Source organism: Pseudoliparis swirei, chromosome 4 (assembly GCF_029220125.1).
Source record: "Pseudoliparis swirei isolate HS2019 ecotype Mariana Trench chromosome 4, NWPU_hadal_v1, whole genome shotgun sequence".
NCBI lineage: Eukaryota > Metazoa > Chordata > Actinopteri > Perciformes > Liparidae > Pseudoliparis > Pseudoliparis swirei.
Window position 1 is genome coordinate 14,210,705 of NC_079391.1, and position 20,891 is coordinate 14,231,595.

The 20,891-nt window shown below is 42.9% G+C and overlaps 1 protein-coding gene across 2 annotated transcripts; it reads left to right on the top strand.

The window, feature by feature from the left end:
* The first annotated feature begins 8 nt into the window (after positions 1-8).
* Positions 9-14,695, top strand: ctdspl2b (CTD (carboxy-terminal domain, RNA polymerase II, polypeptide A) small phosphatase like 2b). Of its 2 annotated transcripts, none has more exons than XM_056413201.1 (13): positions 9-166; positions 3,543-3,733; positions 4,673-4,808; positions 4,894-5,043; positions 5,501-5,746; positions 5,864-5,960; positions 9,488-9,599; positions 9,706-9,792; positions 10,053-10,115; positions 10,207-10,286; positions 10,470-10,596; positions 11,038-11,133; positions 11,926-14,695. In XM_056413201.1, the coding sequence occupies exons 2-13, from the start codon at positions 3,566-3,568 to the stop codon at positions 11,989-11,991; spliced, it is 1,428 nt and encodes a 475-aa protein (XP_056269176.1). In that variant the 5' UTR covers positions 9-166; positions 3,543-3,565; the 3' UTR covers positions 11,992-14,695. The 2 variants fall into 2 exon arrangements, with proteins under 2 accessions (XP_056269176.1, XP_056269177.1); XM_056413202.1 differs by having other exon boundaries at positions 5,870-5,960.
* The last annotated feature ends 6,196 nt before the right edge of the window (positions 14,696-20,891 follow it).

Below are 20,891 nucleotides of genomic sequence, written 5' to 3' on the forward strand. Positions count from 1 at the left end.
GCGGGAAATGGCGCCTGGCAACACAACGATGTGTGGTTTCAGAGACAGCCCTTGAGTAGCTGTACAGCAAAAGTCGAATCAGAGCAAGAAAACAATCACTACCAGTCGGATGTGATGGTTAATCGATTTTGAGTTGCTATCGCCAGACACTGCGGATCGCTGTAAAGTAAGTCGGTTACGTTAACCAACCTTGTTCGTTCATTTGTGTCATTTCTGTAATATTGGCTCACGACGGGATACATATTTTCCTTCTGTCTGCGTCCGTCTGTTTGCCCGAAGCGGTATTTCAACGAGGCTAATTCGGGTTTACGCTAAACTAGCGTTGCTAAGCTAAGTTACCGTACATGGCTATGATATGCAAAAGCGAGGCCTCTTGGTCAATTCGACTGCTAAGTTAATTCTAACTCCCAACATTGTAATAAATGCCGACTGGAGTCTTCATCATGTAGCTCGTGTACACGTTTAACGTTATCTTACGTCTTTTGAAAACGCGCCATTGACGAGTTGATGTTAACGACCGTCAGGGTTCGTTAGCTTCCGTTGAGGCTAACGTCGTTGAGGTACCATAACTTATGTTGGCGAACGGTCGGGTCAACGCTACTTCTACAAACAAGCGCCAACAACGACGTTATCCATTTTAATGGCATATCCGAGCTAAACTCGTCCGTGTAACGTTATCACAAAGGGTGACATTAAGTCCCATCAACTAAGTTTCCTTTCGGTCATGTTACCATGTTAGCGTCACGTTAGCTGTTTTGATTAACGATGTCTGACGAGTTTCACTTCCGAATAACTCATTTTAACCTCGTGATCCGAAGTGACGGTCCGTTGGGCAGAGGTAGCTCATTTAGTCTCCTCGCATTCATCACTCGTTAGACGGTCTTTAGTTCAGTTTGAGATGCCGCTAACTCCTATTTGTGCTCGCCTGGTTGAAATGCTAACGTTGCCGCTGTACGTGTGCAATGTAAGGTTCATGTTGACATTAACTGTAGGCGCCAAACGTAAAGTCTAACTACGTTGAAACACACTTTACGTCTACGAGTGTATGTTGCACACCTTCATAACTCCCGACACGTGATACGCGACCTCCTCTGAGCACAACACGTCTCTATAACGTTAGCTGAACTGAGCTAGCTCCTATATTAGCTGCGAAGCTGATTTTGCGTTGTGCATCTTCTCACAGGCCAGTGGACCAAATGTGTCACCTGTGTATTTTTGTATTCCTACATATGCTTAAACTACACCAAGCCCGTGAGCTTGGCTCCGGAGAGGTGTGCGCAGAGGGAGCGGGCTGTCGAACAAGCGAGGCCCTGCTAGTCTCCGCTGAGTTTGCTAGCTCGCTCGTACAGTCTCCTGTGGCAGGCATGTTCTTATTTCCCGCTCACTCGCTCGTACCGAGCGATGCGTGATCCTCGGTTAGTGGACGAGTTCCGAGAGGTGGATGTTGAGCAGCCACGGCGTTGTTGCCATGCAAGCTGTGGCGAGCTTCAGCGAAGCAGTAAATGCAACTGGCACTTCATTTTTATTTTTGATACAGCAGAAACGGCAACATATCGTCTGTTGTACATATTAACATTGAGAATGGAGACGAGCAAACATACAAAGACTAGCTTTAAGTGCTATTGATATGCATAATGTTGCAGTGTTTTCAGAAACGTCTATATATAATCACAATCCACTGGGCAATCTCAAACGGCGATGAATCAGCGAGAGAGCCTATTTCCATTCATCTGTCAGCAACCATACTGATATTGTGGGATATTTCTGCTCAACAAAACATAATGCAACAGCTTGAGATATCAGTCCAGTTTAATTGGCAGCTCTGAACCATTCAACAGAAACAAACACGCATGAGTTTCATCAACACAAGTATGTCACGGCTTTATTACTGTTAGGCAAAACTGAATTCTGCCATACAAAAACACACGAGCATCATTGTGGTACTATTGTTTATTTCCCCTTGTTTCACACGCTATAAGGGGAGCATGTTGATATTTAGAGCAGTAGATACACGCGTTTATCAAGTTATTTATACAACACATTCAGGATTGGACAAAGAAGTCAAATCTATCCGTCTAGTCTGTAAAATAGTACTGTGAGTAGTAGTACTGCAATGATGTGATCTTGCTGGGGATGCTGTATACAGAGACACAATTAATTAATGTATGATGGACAGTGTCACAAAGACATCAGGAGATATTTCTTTCTGTTCAGTAACCAAATAAAAGCGTAAAAGCCATTTTGTTAACGGTATATTATTTAAAGAGGTTGTGTGGTGGGCAGTGAACATAAAACGGCTTCTAGTTAGCCAATTCCGAATAACATGTGGTTATTGTTTTTGGAATATTAATCATTGACAAATATTTTACAATTGGGAATTTTAGCTGTAAAAGTAATAATAGCCCAATGTTGTACTCAAACGTTTGCACGTCTGATATCAGAAGCACAGAAACTAATGGTCAGGATTGTACTATCAAAAGTACACATGGGGTGTTTTGGTATTTTCTAAAACTATCCTGGAGAATCATGAATATTTATTGGTTTCTCACCTTTTATGTATTATAAAATATGTCCGAGATAGATTTTCTTGTGTAGCCAATGTTTTTAATCACACAGGGTTTAAACCGGGGGGCCATGTTGGACGCTATATTAACAGGGAGTCTATTTTTCTTAAACTAGTGCATTGACGTTAATGTCAATTACATTTCCGGCGTGTTCCATTTCCCCTGGCTGCCCGTTACTTTAATCTTACCCCGTACTTAGAAGCTGTTAAAACACGCTGTTGCAGTTTTTCGGCGCGCATGAAGCAACAGCATACCTCTGGTGTTTCTCGTGGACACAGGACACCCCTGTGTCCATGAGAAACAGATGTAGTGAGGAACATTTACAGTATGGGAGATTTACAGTATGTCGAGTTGGTGCTATTGTGTGCTTAAGATACTTGACGGGTTATGGATATGTCCAGACACATTTTCAGCCAGCTGCTGTTACATAAGCTCAATGGGCGGGTATGCTTGACTAACAGACGATTCATCCTCACTGAACAGCTTTGAAAGTTTCCCTATGAGTGCTCTGAGCAATTGCACATTTTTAGATGTACCCAATCTGATTGGATACATTTAAAAATCCTTTTACAGGTTTACAGTTTTTGATCATTGTATTTCGGCGTCTCTACTTTGATCTTGTATGTATTTAGCTAATCATAATAATGTGTTTCTAGTCAAATCCTGGCAACGTAATTTCTTTACTGTTCAAATGGAAGTAAAGTCAGCTGTGGCTGCTGTGATGCAAGTGAAATGGGATCTTGAATGCATCCAGATGTTAGCAGAAAATGCACTAGTATTACCCCTCTACAGATAGATCCACCCCACAGTTTCATTGTTAACAGTTGAGACTGTTTAAATAAAACCTGTTTGTCCACCTTAACACTTGAGTATTTGCTTGAAATTATTTTCCTTGACTGCACAGTTCTATAGATTCCCTCTCCTTATCTACCATGTGTCTGATCTGTCTTCTTTTCTTTTTTAATATGTAAACAACAGCCGTACATGTGACTCCTAAAACAATGAGGCTGAGAATGCGTAAGGCTTCTCAGCAGCCGAACCCCAGTCTGGCAAGCCGCCCATCCCATGCCAAGCGGAAGCATTCAGAAGTCGAAGAGGACACGCCTACTACTGGAGGGAGGGGCTTGTTCTCCACCATCAAGAAGTTCATCAGAGGAAATGCTGTGAAGGTAACTTCTTCATTGATCGCATCAAATTATTCTGTTTTTTATATTGACTTGCATCATATAAATATGAGTGGTGCTCCTTGGATCATTGAAATATTGTGGTTCAACCGTCCTGTCTACAGTTTTTGGCACTTCTCAGTTTTAATACTGTGTTTAGCACTGTGCTCTCCAGGTAGCTGAGTTAAATAGTGTTTCTTGGTGTAGAGTGTTTCCTAATGTCTGAAGGAATGCAGCATCTTATCTGACAACTTGGACGCTGTTCTAACTTTAGCTTCTGGCTCAGAGTTGGTGTGCAGGAACAGGAGGCAGTCACAAGTGTTGAAGACAACTGCAACAACGAAAAACGTCTTTTCCTTTTGGAAAGGGACCAGAAGCATTGTTCATGTTTTTCAATTATATGGTCAATAAATTGTCCTCCCTGGACCATTTTTTCTTTATTAAGTCCCAATTTAAACATATTTCCTCAGTTTGCTTTTTATTTATTTTGTAAATTCAAATACAATTAAATGATATCTCATAGACTCTAAACCATATAAGCCAACTGTGATCTAGATGGTAAATTCTACATCACAAGATGGGTTATGATAAGAGATGTTAACAGGAAAAGGCACCAATCATGTTGAAAAGGTCTGGCCATATTATTATTATTTTTTATTCTTTTTCACTTAATGGAACATGCTACTTGTATAGTTGCATCTGCCAATTTGTCTGCACTATTTCATGCATAGACATAAATCATAGCAGCAGTTACACTGGTTGGAAAACACCAAAGTGGCTGTTTCTAACTCAATTCTCGCAGCCATTGATGGATGTGACTCATTGTGTGATCTAGGACCACCATTATTTTGTTTTGACAACCAAAGTTATCGCCACACTTCACTAAATCAATCAGAGACATACCTGACTTTTTTAAATTATTAATTGTTTTTTTGTCTCCTGAAGGTGCAGCAGGAGAGCCCTGCCAAGAAGACACGCCTCCACTGTGATGTGGACAATAACCTGATCTCTTCAGCCCCAAACACCAATACACCCCTCAAGTCTATCAGCAGGGTTGGCCGGAGAGGCTCCCTGAATGGACGTGAGTAGTACTCAAACAAAAACACGAAGCACTGACATTTTCCACTTGTGCCTCTCTTAAACCTCACATGTCTTCTCCCCCGCAGAGGCAACCAATCATGACAGAAGTAAGGAGAAGCCCAATGGCAGTGTGGAGGAGACGACGGCCGTTGAGTTGCCCACAAGCCCTCCCAGATCCTCCCTTCTTGGGACCATCTTTTCCCCCGTTTTCAACTTTTTCTCACCAGCTAAAAATGGTATGTAGACCTGAGGTAGCCCGTTTGACTCGCTGCCAGCATCATGCTCAAACCAATAGTGTGTATGCACTTTTATCAGTGTTGATGTATGTATTTTCTAGGGCTGGGTATGCTTTAAGAAAAGACATTGTCAGTACCGATACCAGCCCCCTGGTACTGGTATACCCTGGGATCAAGTGATATTGATAGTAATTTACAGAGTACTTAATTTGATTCCATCATTTGGATGGAAGCTGTGTGTCCCACTGGTTAGCTAATCGCCACTGCACTTCTACAGCCAGTCATCGCTATCACTGGTATCTCTTGACTGGAGAATGATCAATACAACTCACTACTGCTTTATTTTGGTCGATACATTTAAAGGTATTGAGTACCACCAATACCCAGTCCTAATCGTTTGTGTCTATGATGTCAGGGTAGTACACAACTAAAACACCTCTTTGTATTTGTTATTCAGCCTCTCCTGGCTCAGACTCCCCAGACCAGTCCTTGGAGGTTGAGGAGGTCGTCAAGCAGCTGGACATAGAGCAAGCTGAGGAGACGCCCAGCACCACGGCCACATCCACACAGGAACTGTGCGCCACCACTAACTTCTCCTCTAGTGTATCGCAGTTGCCACCTATGCGACCTCACATCCCCGAGGTTTCTCCCACAGCGAGGGAGAAAGAGCTCTGTGCTGATGCTGACCTTCCGCCCCTCACAGGTAGAAGACCATGTGGTTTTGAAACATTTGTAATTAACTTTGCGGTTGTAATTTGATATTTTGTGTTGCCATTTCTCATCTTGTTCTCTTTTTTTTTTTTTTACATTTTGTTCCAAGCTCCAGGCTCCAGTCCAGATATGGCATATGTGTACTCTCCGCCTGCTACAGTACCAACAGAGGGAACCTATGAGGAAGACTGGGAAGTCTTTGACCCGTGAGTAAAACACTCCATTCTCATCCACTTAGTCCGGGGTCGGGTCGCGAGGTCAGCAGACCCGGCAGACTGACCCAGACTTCCCTCTCACCCGCAACATTTTCCAGCTGATTCTGGGGGATCCCCAGTAAAACACCAGTCATCAAATGGGTAGTCCGATAGCCAGACGACATCGACCCGGATTTCAATGGGCTATTGAGATCATTTAACCAAGCATTAGGGATGTAACACAAGTTACTGCAAATGGGAGCATTGTTTGTACCATAGTGAGACATTTGATCCAACCAGGCCAAAACTGAAGTTACGGCAAATGATATCCAGACCCTCTAACCCAGGCCTATTCAACTAGCGGCCCGAGGGCCGGATACGGCCCGTTTGAATTTAACTACGGCCTGCAAGACTGCCTGCAAATCAGTATAGCTTGGTAAGAAAAAATAAAACTGACGGACACGCCTCTTTTATACATTGAGACATCTAACCCAGAGCCATTGAGTTTCACTGTTGCCTCAACCAAACCTGTATGGTTACATCTTTATGTTACGCACCCTCGTTGGTTGCCGTAACCCACTCCTCACTTGCGCTCTGGTCTGCCTGACCACTGAAACACCTGCGCTAGCTGACGCTACCATTAAGCTGCAAAATGTCTCTCAAAGCCGAAGCGTCGGAAAGTTGACTGTGAAAACCGAGTGAATGGACTGTGTGATGAAAGAATATAAGCAGTGTACCCTCGCTTTTGCACGGAACAAGAGAGAGCCATGATAGCATCTCTACGCGGATCCTGGACACTAGCCAGACAGAAGAGGCCCTTTACCGAGTCGGAGACTGTTAAAGACGGCATGCTTGCAGTTATTGATGAAATGATTGTTGACGAAAAGTGAAGGCAAGCGTCACTTCGTCCATTAAAAAAGTGCCTCTCTCGGACACATCAACTCTCCGCAGACTGGAGCTACTGGCAACGGATGTCGAAGGGAAGCTTTTGGAAAAGCAGAGTTTATGTCTATCGCTGTGGATGAATCGACTGACTGTACCGACATGGCCCAGCTGTGCATATATGTGAGGTTTTATGATGGAGTTCGGGAGGAACTACTGGGGCTCGTTCCGCTGGAGGGACACACTACAGGTGAAGTGATTTTTCAAAAGATTGTCACGTTTTTTAATGAGCATGAACTGGATTTACAAAAAGTCTGCTTGTTGGTTACGGATGGAGCTCCTGCTATGACCGGTAGAGTGAAAGGGCTGGTGGCCAGGTTGGCAGCCGTAGCCCCGCATATGCAGTTTTTACACTGCATCATTCATCAGGCTGTACTGTGCGCAAAGCTCAGCAGCGATCTGAAGAACAACATGGACACTGTTATGAACATTGTGAATTTCATCCGCTCAACCTCCAGCATCGCCTCTTCCGTATGTTGCTTGCTGACGCATCTGCAGAGCACACTCACTCGCTGGTTCATCGTGATGTCAGGTGGCTCGGCAAAGGAAAGGTTTTGGAACGTTTCTGTGAACTCCGCCAGGAGATTTTGTCTTTCCTTTGCACGTGTAAACACAAACGGGCAGCACACTTCTTGGAGCGCATGTTGGATGAACAGTTTATGGCAGAAGTCCACTTTCTTTGTGACATTTTTGGACACCTGAACACTTTGAATCTGGAAGTTCAGGGGCGGGAAAAGTCTATCGCTGATTTGGTTGAGAGGCTGTGCGCCTTCAAAACAAAGTTAAGGATTTTCACGTCAGACCTAATGTCAGGAAGGTTGCTGCACTTCTCACAACTCTGTGCATTCATGAGTGCAGCACCTGGGGCACACGTAACGCCAGTCATGACAAACTTTATGAGAAATCTGACTGATAACTTCACTGAGATTCCAAGGCTTCAGTATTCCTATTGAGGCACTGCAGTTTGCTCGTGACCCATTCTCCATCAAACCTGAGGCAGACTTCTGTGTAAAAGCAAAAGAGGTAATGTCTTGCATTGATGAGAGCCTTCTTCAGATGGAAATGGTTGATGTCCAGTCCTCATTTGCTTTAACCCTTGTGTTGCCTTCGTGTCATTTTGACCCGATTCAATATTTTTTCTCCCCTCCTTGGTCAATTCCATTGACCCTTTTGAATGGTGTTCTGTGTTCTTGAGTCAACAAACAAAAATAGTACCTCACACTTGGAAACAAACAAACATAATAATTCTAATAATTTTCTTTTTTTTTTTTTTTATGGTCATAATGACCTCCGAGGGTTTTTTTTGAGAGAACACATTTGCGCGCCACGCCTGGCCCGGATTAAAGCAGCACTTGTTGTCTGAGGGTGCAGTGAATTTTTGGTGTAACCATGTTAGCCAATACCAGTACCCCACAATCAGGAAAGTGGCGCTGCTAATACTAACAATGTTTGGATCCACCTACACATGTGAGTAGCTTTTCTCACATGAATGCAATCAAAACAAGGGCACGTTGCTCCATGACCAATGAAAAGCTACACGAGTGTCTCAGGGTTGCCCTTACTACTTATGAGCCAAACTATGTTGAAATTGCCAAATCAAGGCAATGCTATTTTTCTCAATGAGTCAAACAGGCTCAAAACCACATAGGTCTGATAATTAAGGTAGTTGTGTAGCAGTAAAATACCCTGACTGAGGCATGTGATGCTATCAAACTGAAAATGCACAGAATACAAATCTGTTTTATGGTTCAGCAAGCTCCCTTTTGGTTTGTCTGGAGTTTTAGTTTTTACCTTTAACAAATATGGACATGAACCTGCTATAGGCACCTTATTTTTGGCTTGTTTGTGATAATATGAGTCAGCCCATTTTTTGGTTTTCTGGTGGATGCTGTTTTACCAGAATTATCTGGCTATTTGTGTTTATGGATATGAACCTGCAAAGCACCTTATTTCTGCTTGGAAATGTTGTTGAAGGCTTATTTACTATTATTGTGATGGATACTGTTTCAAGATGTTCAGTTTACATTATGCATTGTGGGATATGGACCTGCTGTAACTACCTAATTTCTGCTTGGAATTGTTTTTGATAGTTTCCTGAACAGGCTCATTTATTGTTAATCTGATATCTGAATACTATTATACTATTTTCAAATTGTTTTCTACATTTGTGGATATGGACATGTCAGAAAAACAATGTCTCATTTTTTGTTAATGTTTTTTATGTAACTTTTGCACTTCTGTATCAAAGCTTGATAGCCTTCTTGTGTTTTGGAATGGAATTACAGTCTGTAACTGATTATATAAAGTGGAAGAAAAGAGATGCGTGTGTGACTGTTTACCTGTGGAAATATACATTACTGTTTTTCATTTTTAGCCATGATTTGATCAATATTCTGTGCGGCCCTCACACCCCCCGTGATTTTCTTATTCGGCCCACTTGCTACTGAAGTTGAATAGCCCTGCTCTAACCTAATGCTAACAATGCAATAGAACCAGCAGCAGAACTGACACATTTTGACCTGACAAAGTAGTCCGCTTTGGTTTGGCTATTGTGGTTTACATTGATGTTTTACCAATGTGATGTTTTTGATTTGTAGATATTTCTTCATCAAGCATGTCCCTCCACTGACAGACGAGCAGCTCACTCGTAAGCCGGCTTTGCCGCTGAAAACACGCAGCACTCCTGAATTCTCTCTGGTGCTTGACCTGGTCAGTAATGACATGAAAGTTTTTCTTTATTCGTTCATGTAAAAAAAAAAAAAATCTCTGTGAACGAGGTCATAAGATTGAGACTTTTCTCTGTTGTGTTTATTAGGATGAAACCTTGGTTCACTGCAGTCTAAATGAGCTGGAGGATGCAGCACTTACCTTTCCTGTCCTCTTTCAAGATGTCATTTACCAGGCAAGTACCGTGTTACAGGAATGTTGCACTGCTTTATTTGATGATGCCACTAGAGGGGGATAAAGTATGCTTTCTAAAAAGCCTTTCTTTATTAAAGAAGGTGTGCTTTCAAAGACGGAACATCTTGTCAGAGAAAGAAAACTGTCCAAGTCAATAGACAAACTAAAAATAGCACTATTTAGATCAATACCAATGTTGACCTGCAGTAAACATTGTGTTGACCATGAATGTTTGCTTCCTTGTGGTGTGTTGTCGTGCAGGTGTATGTGCGCTTGAGGCCGTTCTTTAGAGAGTTTCTGGAACGCATGTCTCAAATCTATGAGGTAAATATACAACCCAACTACTGTTGATAAATCCTATGAATGAATTGGCTTTGAAACTAAAATTAACTTTTTAATGTTCTCTTTTTCTTAGATCATCCTTTTTACCGCCTCTAAAAAAGTGTATGCCGACAAACTGCTCAACATCTTGGATCCTAAAAAGCAGCTCGTGAGGTACGATGTGTTCTGTATTGGTCTGTTTTTAGCCTGAGTGAAACGAGCTCAATAAGCTATATTCATGGCAGCACCGTTGGCGGTTGAGGTGTCGGTGTTGTGGTTTGTCTGAATTATTGATGGCTGTGACTTGTCACTGATTGCATTTTTTCTCTCTTTCCTTTCCTTCCCCACTGTAACTAGACACAGGTTGTTTCGTGAGCATTGTGTCTGTGTCCAGGGAAACTACATCAAGGACCTCAACATCTTGGGCAGAGACCTGTCAAAGACCATCATCATTGACAATTCACCGCAAGCCTTTGCATATCAGGTGATGAACACCGTAACAAAATATGACGTTGGGGGTTTTGTGTTTTCTGGTTCAAGCTTCAGTAAATGTCATCGTAGACAACCAAAGAAATTGAGAGGACCATTTAACACTTGACTGATAAGTAGTTGATGCAAACGATATGGAGCGTCTATACAAATACAGCTGATCACAGCAATGTTGAGACTAATCTCAATTTAATGCATTTTTTTTCTTCTAAATATTTGTAATGGAGATTACTAAACTAGCTTGAGCCTGTGTCTTTTCTCACACATCCCAAGATGATTGTGACTAGCAGAATGTTTTTATTTGTTTTTGACATTGGCGTGTACTGCTCTGATTAATTGCCGGCAAGGAAATGAAATGCTTGAAAACCACTGAAGACATTGAAAAACCATGACCATACTCATTTGATCAATATTGGCCTGTTTGTGGTCCCCACAGTTGTCCAATGGGATTCCCATAGAGAGCTGGTTCATGGACAGGAACGACAATGAACTGCTGAAGCTGGTGCCCTTCCTGGAGAAGTTGGTTAAGATGGTGAGATGTCCTAATGTTTAATAACTACTGTCGGACAGTACTGTCAGAGGAGGGATGAGGACCGAACCCCCGGGCGTGTGCAGTACTAAATTACTGAAGACTAAATGATTGATAAACTACAATGTTATCTTTTTCTGTTTTCTTGTAATTTATTATTAGGCTGCATCTCATCTGCGCTCTGTAATGAGTCTTCTCTGTTCCACACACACACACATAGCACTTACTGTGCCATTTACTTAAGTGCTATACCACTTTTTTGAGTAAACAACCAATACTATATCAGTACACATGTTCAACAAGCATAAAAATGTTAACATGTAGAAAAGCGATTTTTCAATCTGCTCTGTCCACACGCTCTCGTCCATTGATGGCTACAACAAAAGCCGTCTGTATTTAGTTGAACTGCTTCTCTTAGTTTACCACGTATCCCAAAGTTCTTATACATTTTAAGAAGCAGCTCGACCGGTGTCACCTGCAGGCAGTGAGTCTCATCCGCAGAGGAACAGATGTCTGTTCTTCTTTTATACATTTTACTCAAGAATGTTATTTAGTTTATTGACTTTTTAGATTATTTTCAAGTAAGATTGTTTTAAGTTTAAATATTCCTGTTGCTGCTCTAGAAACAACCTTTAGTTATTTTTAGAATATACATTTATTCTATTCCTGTTCTCGTAATAAACAAAACTGATGGGAGTAGTATCGATACAATTCTAACGATGACATCCCTACATCAGTTATATTTTACCATTTCAATGAATCTAACTTGTTCTTTCCCGCTGTCGATCTCTTCAGAATGAGGACGTAAGGCCGCATGTTCGGGAGCGGTTCAGGCTTCACGACTTGTTGCCCCCTGATTGAACTCGACCGCAGTCTCTCGGAACGGGACAACATGAAAAGACTGGGAACAACATGCGTGTAAAAAGCCCCTCTTTGGATTACAAACTACAACATTGCCATTACTGTTAAAATGTTAGCCTTTTTTTATATCTGGGTGAATTTTTTTTAATGTTTAGATGAAATTACCCACGCGATGAACAAGCCCGAGGTATACTCCTTTTTTCTTCTTTTTTTTACGGACTCTCCAGCTGTGGAGCCGGATGTTTCCTCCACATTAAATTCTGACGTCTTGGTGCTGGTTTGGTGGATATGAAAGGCAACCTGGTGAAGAGGAACTCTCCCCGACCGAGTCCCTGAACACAAAGCGACCCCTGGTGCTCACGCTGTTGACGAATAGCCACACTCTGGCTTTCAGCAGGAAGGAGTGGCCTGTAAATCAATCTGTGCATGTATGTTGACTCCTACCTGTGCGAACACACACACACACTGACTGATTTGTTGTTTGACAAACCTACAATCTGTAGCCTTTAAAATCAATCATATGCATTCCTCCGTAGCTGAGTCAAGTTTCTATTGTTGGTTGCTGTTTTTTTTCTGGTGTTTAATTGTTTAAAAAAAGGATAGCTTTTCAAAATATTTTACTTCTCTAAGATACGATGTTTTAAAGGGTTCTCGTAAGTATTTATTGTTCGCCTTTTTCCTACGAGGAGAACATGGGTGCATATTAATGACAGGCCACTGCATCGTCAAACAAGTTAATTGTACCAAGACTTAAAGTATAGTTTGTTCTCATTCTAACAAATTGAGGTTTAAGTTGACGTGTTGGCATCACTGTGGACACAAGATGGCTCCTCATTTAAATGTTAATTTAGTCTTCCCTGTAAATCTGACATATTGTAAAGGTTTAAGGGCATTCGTTTTCAAAGTGACGTGTCAGCATTGGCCTTTCATTAATATTACTATTTGATTTGTATAATCAGTATTCTCTTTAACTCCTAATCAAGTATTTGGGCTAAAATCAGAGCTCATTTTCTTTCAGTTGTAATGTGTAATTTGATGGCTATATCGGTAGCATTCTGACTAATGTAGCACATCTCTGCCAGTGTGTCATAAAGTCCACCCGTGGTAGACCTCTATGGCCAGACCCTGTACCAGCCACATACGGTTGTAACGGTCAGCTTTCCTGACTGCTCCGCTACGTGTTTCATGTTTTTTTACTTTGTACTTTTAAGCTATTTTATTTTATTTTTTGCAATGTTTCGTGCAGTTTTAAGCAATGTGTTTTAAGAATGGTAACTATAAGAATATGTTTCTGCCTGAAATCAGCCTGGACACTCGACTTTAGACAAACTGACATTTTACCCTGTTGTTTCAACTTTAATTTATTTGATCGTGAGACAAACGGGAGGCAGACATGTCGATGTTTCGTTGGCATCCTAGCGGGCCTAACCCTGGGACGGAAAGCTCAATGCCGGACGATCTTCTGTCATCGCCCAAACACTCAGTGTGACAATTTGGCATGTGTTGTTGAACCTCGTTCAGTTTAAGCTAGGTGCATTTTCTAAAGCAAATGTGAGTTTGGATTTGTCTCTGTTGCCTGTACAGTGCCATACGCTTCTCCAACTTATAACCCCCCTCAGGGCATTTCCTGCGCTCGCCCCCCCAAAATGCTTAGATGGAAAGAGACAATCAGACCTCAAAGCTCTTCAGGTGGACCCCTGGAGACACAGCTATCGCCTCGTTTTTTTTCTTGTGCTGTACGTGTTGTGTACTGTGATTTTATTGAGGTCCCCCCCCCCCATCATTAATTTACCAGCTGGTTCCTGGAGTTTTTTTGTCACCCAGGGTTGATTGCTCCTCAGAAAATTTGAATTTAGTTTGTACTAAAAATTGTTACAGGGCATCATGGTGATCGCTCAGACGTACTGTTTATAAGGTCACATGTCCAGACTATGAATGTAAATTGAACATGGGGGGGGGTGTGAAGTCTTACGTGTTTATTTTTTTCCAAATACCTTGTTTTGTTCTCTTCATCAACTAACAAAGATGATCTGTGGCAACTCGTTTCTGTTGTGGAGGAGGCAAGACCGATGTGCATGGAAGAGGAAACGTGTCTAGAAGTCGTCCCCCCCCCCCCCATCCATGACCTCTCACGGCTTGTTTCTAAACGATCGGTGGGAGGCGTTTGATACTTTTAATCCAGCTGATTGTTATGTGTATTACCATTTTATGTACACAAAGTGTTGTACAATACATGTGGCTTCATGGTTTTAAAAAATCCTTAAATAAGGAAAATCTTATTTTGTATTTTTTATTTCAAAAGGCATGTCATATCTACTTTTTAAATGTATTAATGAAGATTTAACTTGACATCAGATGGAGTGTTTTTTTCTTACAAATATCTGTATGTTTAGTTTACCGCAATGTCACTGAACAGTTAAACTTGGCATGTAGAGAGTACCGCTTGCTTTGTGGGAGAGTCCTGAATTAAATTTTAATCATGGCCCTTTTTCTGCAGAAAAGAGCTGTCGTGTTAATGATTTTTTTTTCTTCTCCCAATATCTTCTACGCCATTTTACTTGCAAGAATTGTTCATTTTGCTTAAGATGTATTTCAAAATGTTTGAAGACATCTTTGTTAACCATCAGGCTATACGATATTTCAAAGTGTGTGTATATACAGTTGCATTGAATTTCTGAAACAAAGTTTTAAAGTTAAAACCCTGCATGCTTTTTTGTTTTTATTTCTGTCAACTGTAACGTTCTGGGCCACTTCATGGAAGAAAAGAGGAAAGCTAAAGTTTCTCACATTAATGCTGACGAGATGGTTGGCGACAATATTCTAATGCACAATCTTCGCCGACAATAATGGGGACAAATCTTGGATTTGAGTAGCATAAAAAGATAAAACAATGAAGGACCTTTTTTATTGTACAGTCCAAATTTAAGTATTTTTTTTATTTTTTACCAGTTTATAGTGTAATTTTAACCAATAGTATTTTATTTTTGCCAAATAACTTAAATTGGATCCCTTCTTTAGATGCTTGTGAAACGGTTTTTTTGTTAACTGAAGACATCAAATTTTTCATTTTAATTATTTAGTTGAGTTAAACATTTTTAAATGTTACCTTAATGTATTGTAGTTGTAGTGGACTGTCTGGTTTAGAGGAAGAGAAAAAAACAACGTTGGTTATTCTAATACATTATTTGTGAATGGGTTTTTTTGGCAATTTGAGTAGGGTTTCTAAAAAACTATGAAAAATATATTCCTCTGACATGAGCACTAAATTTAAACGGCTTGATGAATGTTCCTATGGGTGACATTTTGCACATGTTTTGTTGAATTCTCATAAATCGTCAGCAGTCGGTCTCGCGTCCTTCTGGCTCTTCGGACCAGATTCGGGTTTCAGACTCAGGACTTAAGAAACACACCCCATTAATAATTCAACACCGATGGCCAGACCTGTTGCTGAATCCCTTCTGTGTTTCACAGCCCTCATTTCGCACCTCCTTTTCCCCCTTAACTGGCGGCCTTAATTACGCTGCTCTCAGCAGGTGTAGAGTTGCAGTAGGAGGCGCGGAGAGGAGCTGCAGCCTCAGAGCGGAGTGGGATCATGAGTCTGAAGGATGAGCTTGTTCACCATGAAGTGTGTTCTTCTGCCTCAGATGAATATCTCTACATCAACAGGATAAAACAAAGTGGATTTGTTATTAATATCTGGAGCGATTGACGGCCCTTACAATGTGGTCGACACCAGCTGCACGCATGGTGTGCATCATGTTCGGTAAGTACGCCATAAGGTTTTAGAAAGCTTTCAGGCTGTATTGTCGATAATACTAAGGAAAAAATATGGCAATATTTTTGAATAAAGCTATATCAATACAAACTGTCAATGTATTGAATTGATTATGAAAAAAAAGAGCTTGCTTAAAACTAAGTATATGAAAATAGATTTATTGTCATATCTGCAAAAGGCTTTGAACTGCAATGGGATATACCTGGTTAAATATGTCACATTTATTGATATGTTGTGCAATAACATTTTGGACACCATAATAATTGTTATCATAATGGTCACTAAAAGCAGAAATAAACATGTGTTGTTGCTTTCTGACTACAGGAATCATATGTGATGTCAAGCAGGTGTCTTCACAACCCAAATTAATCCAAAGAAGGTCCGACCAGACCACTGACGATGCCATCAAGTTAGAGGAAGACATCCAGAAAGTTATTAATCAAATTCACTCGTTGTCAGGTGAAAATGGAAACGAGCGCATCTTCTCCCCAGGAGACGGGTTTGACCTAAACGCATATTACGGTGTTTTGAGTAACTTATATGCCGTCTTTCAACCGCCGACGAGAGAGCGATTCATTGATGACCTTCCACAAACATTAGTGTGCATCCTGTCCGGGAGGCGGGACTGTGGGCTGGAGGCCGAACTGGCCAAGGCCGTGTCTCTGGAGTTGGGGAAGCCTCTGCTGGCGCTGGTGTCGTCTCTGAGGTCCCAGACGTGCAGCGATGGAGAGTCCAGCAGCTTCCTGAGTGCCTACATCAGGATGGGAGCTTCAACGTCGGCAGCACGGAATGGCTTTCAGCAAACATTCATGAATATACTTTCAAGTCTCCCTCTTTCTGGGAGCTTGATGAGCACCCTGAGCGGCGTTGTGGATGCGGCGCTGATGTACGTCTCAAAGTTCCTGGCAACAGTGTTCCGAATCCCAATGGACTACATCCAGATAGCTTTACAGTTAGGAACTAAAGTGCCATCTTTAGATGGAAAAGAGACATGTGAGCAAGGTACGGCATCACTGTTCATCAGTATAACTACCGCTCTGTATAATACATATTATAACTTGTTGATGTTAATAACATTGTTTTTCCACTCATTCGGCAGGAGACCTCAAGCAGCTCGTTTTGTGGTAAGTCACTTGGGAATGATTTTGTCCATATTAAAGCTGCCCTGTAAAGCTTTTGACATCTTGTGTTTTTAAGAGCACAGCCTCTGTTCGGTGAGCAGGTCTCACTACATCTGCAGGCATTTTACTTCATGTTATCGTGTTCTTGAAAGAATCTGTCCCGTTCAGTCACAATCTGCTTTGTGTAGGGGGATGAACCACAATGTGAGCTGGTCTTTCACCAACTCCATCACCGACATCCTCCTGGAAATCTTCCTGGCTCCAGCAGAGACTCTTTGCACATATCCAGGGCCCGAGTGCCCGAATCCTCCCAGTGCCCCCTTCCGGCGCAGCCACTCGGGGGCCAAAGATGACGCTGACAACACCCACGACATCCTGTTCAAATGTGATCGGCAAAACCTGGCCAGGCTCAATGACACGCTGTGTGCCGACATCCTCGCGGGGTCGAGAGCGGGGTCCTCTACATCTGTGCTGCCCTTCTGCCAGGCTTTAAGCTCCCTCAGCCCTGCCCAGGTGGAGCAGGTGTGGAGCAACATGTGCCATGTGATTCAAACACTGGCGTCTCCGCTCCTCGGCGGTTGGTCTGAGTGCAGCGTCGGGGACTCGCAGCTTTCCCCTGACGGCCCCGCCCCCTCTGGGACCCCTCCCCCGCTTGGTTCTGCACCTTATCGAGTCGTCCGAGAAGCATCCAACCTCAAACTGCTCGCCTGTAACTACAACAGCTGGGCGGAGAACAAGGTGGTGGACGCTGTCCTGGTGTCACTGTGCAGCGATAACCAACGTGAGGAGTTTGTGAAGCAGGTGTGTCACAATGCTTGGCTGATGAGAAAGCTGCTCTGGGATCAGATGAACAGCTGGCTCTACGGATACTGTGCCAACTCCTCCACGGACCCCGGCTACATGGTGAGTCAGTTCTGCGTCTATGAGGAGTGGATCACCCAGCACTCTTTCCTGGTGGAGCCCTCTTTACTAGAGTTCTGCCTGAGCCTGGACGGTCCCAGACTGACCGCACTCATGTGTGAGCAGAGCCGGTTCTTCATGCTCCTATTCTCCAATCCTGCAAACGGGCAATTCATGCCTAACTGCACCAACAGGCCTCCTCCACCACCGTTCCCCAACGTGGATTTATTAATATTGGATTCTTGTCGTTACTCAGAGTGGCAGGACGTGACCCAGATTACCATTGACGTTTTGTCCCAGTGCATCCGCCTCGATCTGAATGGTTTCACCAAAGCGGTTTGCTCCAACGCGACGTTTCTTAGCGGTCTGCTGCGCAATAAAGAAAACGCCTGGCTCGAGAATCACTGCAACTCCTCTCTCGCCTTTGCACTCCCTGAGCCGACCGAGGCCTTCAGCATGGCCGACTGGTGCGACTACCAGACGTGGGGAGAGCGTCGGGTGGACGATTCAGTGGTCGGCCTCTGCTGGCAGCACGATCAGCTCGCTTTTCAGCAGAATGTCTGCTGCGAGGCATCTCTGTTTGAAAAGCTGTTGCAAGACCCTCGGAACCAATGGGTGGAATCGGTCTGCACAGACATAAAGGACATCAAGGAAATATTGGTGTTACCGCAGGTGGGTGTTTTACCTGGATGAACACGGGTCTTGTGTATCCAACACTTTTATTTGCATGTACAGAAACAAATGACATGCTATTTTAAGTCCCATTTCATCGAAAAAGTGCCCGCAGACTGACTAAAAAACTAGAATAGGCTCTTAATATGCAAAAGCAACAACTTTACTGCATGTGCAAAAGCTGAAATTGTATGAATTTTATTATTTTTTTTATGTCAAAGGACCATCATTTGCACCCCTTACAGACCATGTGACTCCAGAGACAGGAGTGGGAGAAAAGAGGCAAACGGTGTTTCACATGACCTCATCAGCAGTGTGTGGTCACATGACCGACAAGGACAACGCGTGCACTCGTGTATACAAACACACTACATACTCAATTAATTAATTCATGATGGACAGTAAATAGTTACAAAAAACAGTGTAAATGTTATTTCCCTTTTTAAAAGGGGTTTGTTTGGAGAGTGTTCCCTTATTCAAAGGTTGAAAGGGGAACACAGTGCCATATGCTGGAGAGGTTGTAGAGCCCCGTGAGGCACATTTGTGATATTGGGCTGTAAACATCAAATTGATTTTAAGCAACTCAGTGGTACATCAGTTGTATTCTGATATTGTATTGACAAGCATCTGTACTTTAGGTGTGCAAGTACTCTGAGTGGACCCGTCCCATCATCGTGGACATGACGGAGCTGGCTCTCTGCGCTGAGATCGACCCGGATAACTTCACCTCCAAAGTCTGCGCCAATGACACAGTCCTCCAGAACCTGTTGGCTAATCAGGACAACACCTGGTTAATAAAGCACTGTGCCAACTACTCAACTCCAGGGGTATTTCCAGGAGGAGATCAGGGACCAGGCCCCATTGGATTCCACCCAGCAGAGCAGTGCCAGTACTCCAGCTGGAGCATATCTCTTCCAGATGTGGCACTCCTGACTCTCTGCTGGGAGCACGACCAGAACAATTTTGTCTCCTCCATCTGCCCTAACGCTGGTCTTCTCTCCTTGCTATCCCGGGAGCCCTCTAGCATGTGGGTTGGCAGCATGTGTACAACCTACACCAACTACACCGCTACCACCACCAGCACCACCACCACCACCACCACTGCAGGGCCCAACTTTTGCCTGGCCAGAAATCTGGTGAGGCGGTTCAACTGGACCTGCTCAGCTGACTTCACCTCAGCCTGCCAGCCCGGGGCCAGTCAGAATGTGGCCCTGCAGATGATGGTGCGCTGCTGGGTGGAGAGTCTGAGTTCCAGGGTGGAGGATCTGCTGACTCCACCTGTGGCCGCAGTGCTGGAGCAGGCAGTCAGCACTACTGTGGTGATCCTGTTGGCCCTGGAGGAGGCCCAGAATACCTCCCTGCATGTCACCGAGAACATACGGCTGAGTGTGTTGGCGTCGGTAGTTCGCTACTTCCAGACGGAAAACAACTTTGACAATAAGAGGGTGTTGCTGCAGTGCTTTGGGGTAGGTAGTTATTTTTAAGGGGCTGGATGTTTGAAAGGAAAGGTATCTTGTGGCAGTGGAAGTTATCAGATGATTGCATTTAATAATTAATTTACCTGAATCGGAAATGTGCTGATAGCAAAATGTGCTTTTTACAATGAACATTACAAGTATTTATAATTAGGAAAAATGATTTGTGAAATGGAAATATTCCAGCAAAATTCTACTTGAGTACAGCAGTTGATAAATGTACTGTTATGTGTTGTTACTTATACTTTGAGTGACTAATGATGCATATTTGAGCATAGTGTAAATAGAGATTATCATCTTTTATTCATGTTGGCTCAATCAGTTTCTGTGTAAAACATTGACTTCATAGTTTATCGAATCATTCGTCTATATCAGTTACCCGTAGCGTCGTAGCAGCTGACCTCCAGCAGCTGCTATACAGTTACACTCCTGTCATCAATATGGCTTCCTCTGGCTGTAATCTCTTCTGGCTCACACTTGATTTGACCATTACAACAATGTGTTCAAACAGATTTCCAGATGATTTTGTGACATAAATCCCTCTGTGTGTGTTTGTGTGTCCCTTCTGTAGAGAGTCTTAACCAGCCTGATGCAGACAACAAGAGATGTGACCAGTGATGACGTGTTCATCATTAAGGTGATTTCTACCACACCACCGTACATACTGTAATTAAAATGAAGGTTTGCGAGCTGCAGGGTTCTTGGGATGGCAAAGTCAGTCTGTCGGTCCACATTTACACTTATTGGATGGATTTCCATTTATCGTTCCCAAAGGATGAATCCTTATGAATTTGGCAATTCCTTGACTATTCCTCAAAGTTTTCACTCATCCTGTTTATCCTCCTTTACAAGGGCGTCCTGGTCAAGATGGCAGCATCAATAAAACACATGTAAACACACAGATAAGAGACTTAAAAACAAAACCGCGACTCGCTGCAGCTGCTTGCATGGCTGTAG

Bases quoted from the DNA above. Each gene is read 5' to 3' on its own strand.
- ctdspl2b (XM_056413201.1), top strand. From the start codon at position 3,566: ATGAGGCTGAGAATGCGTAAGGCTTCTCAGCAGCCGAACCCCAGTCTG. The intron at 5,044-5,500 runs GTATGTAGACCT...TTTGTTATTCAG, and splicing joins TTTCTCACCAGCTAAAAATG to CCTCTCCTGGCTCAGACTCC. The intron at 10,287-10,469 runs GTACGATGTGTT...CACTGTAACTAG, and splicing joins CCTAAAAAGCAGCTCGTGAG to ACACAGGTTGTTTCGTGAGC.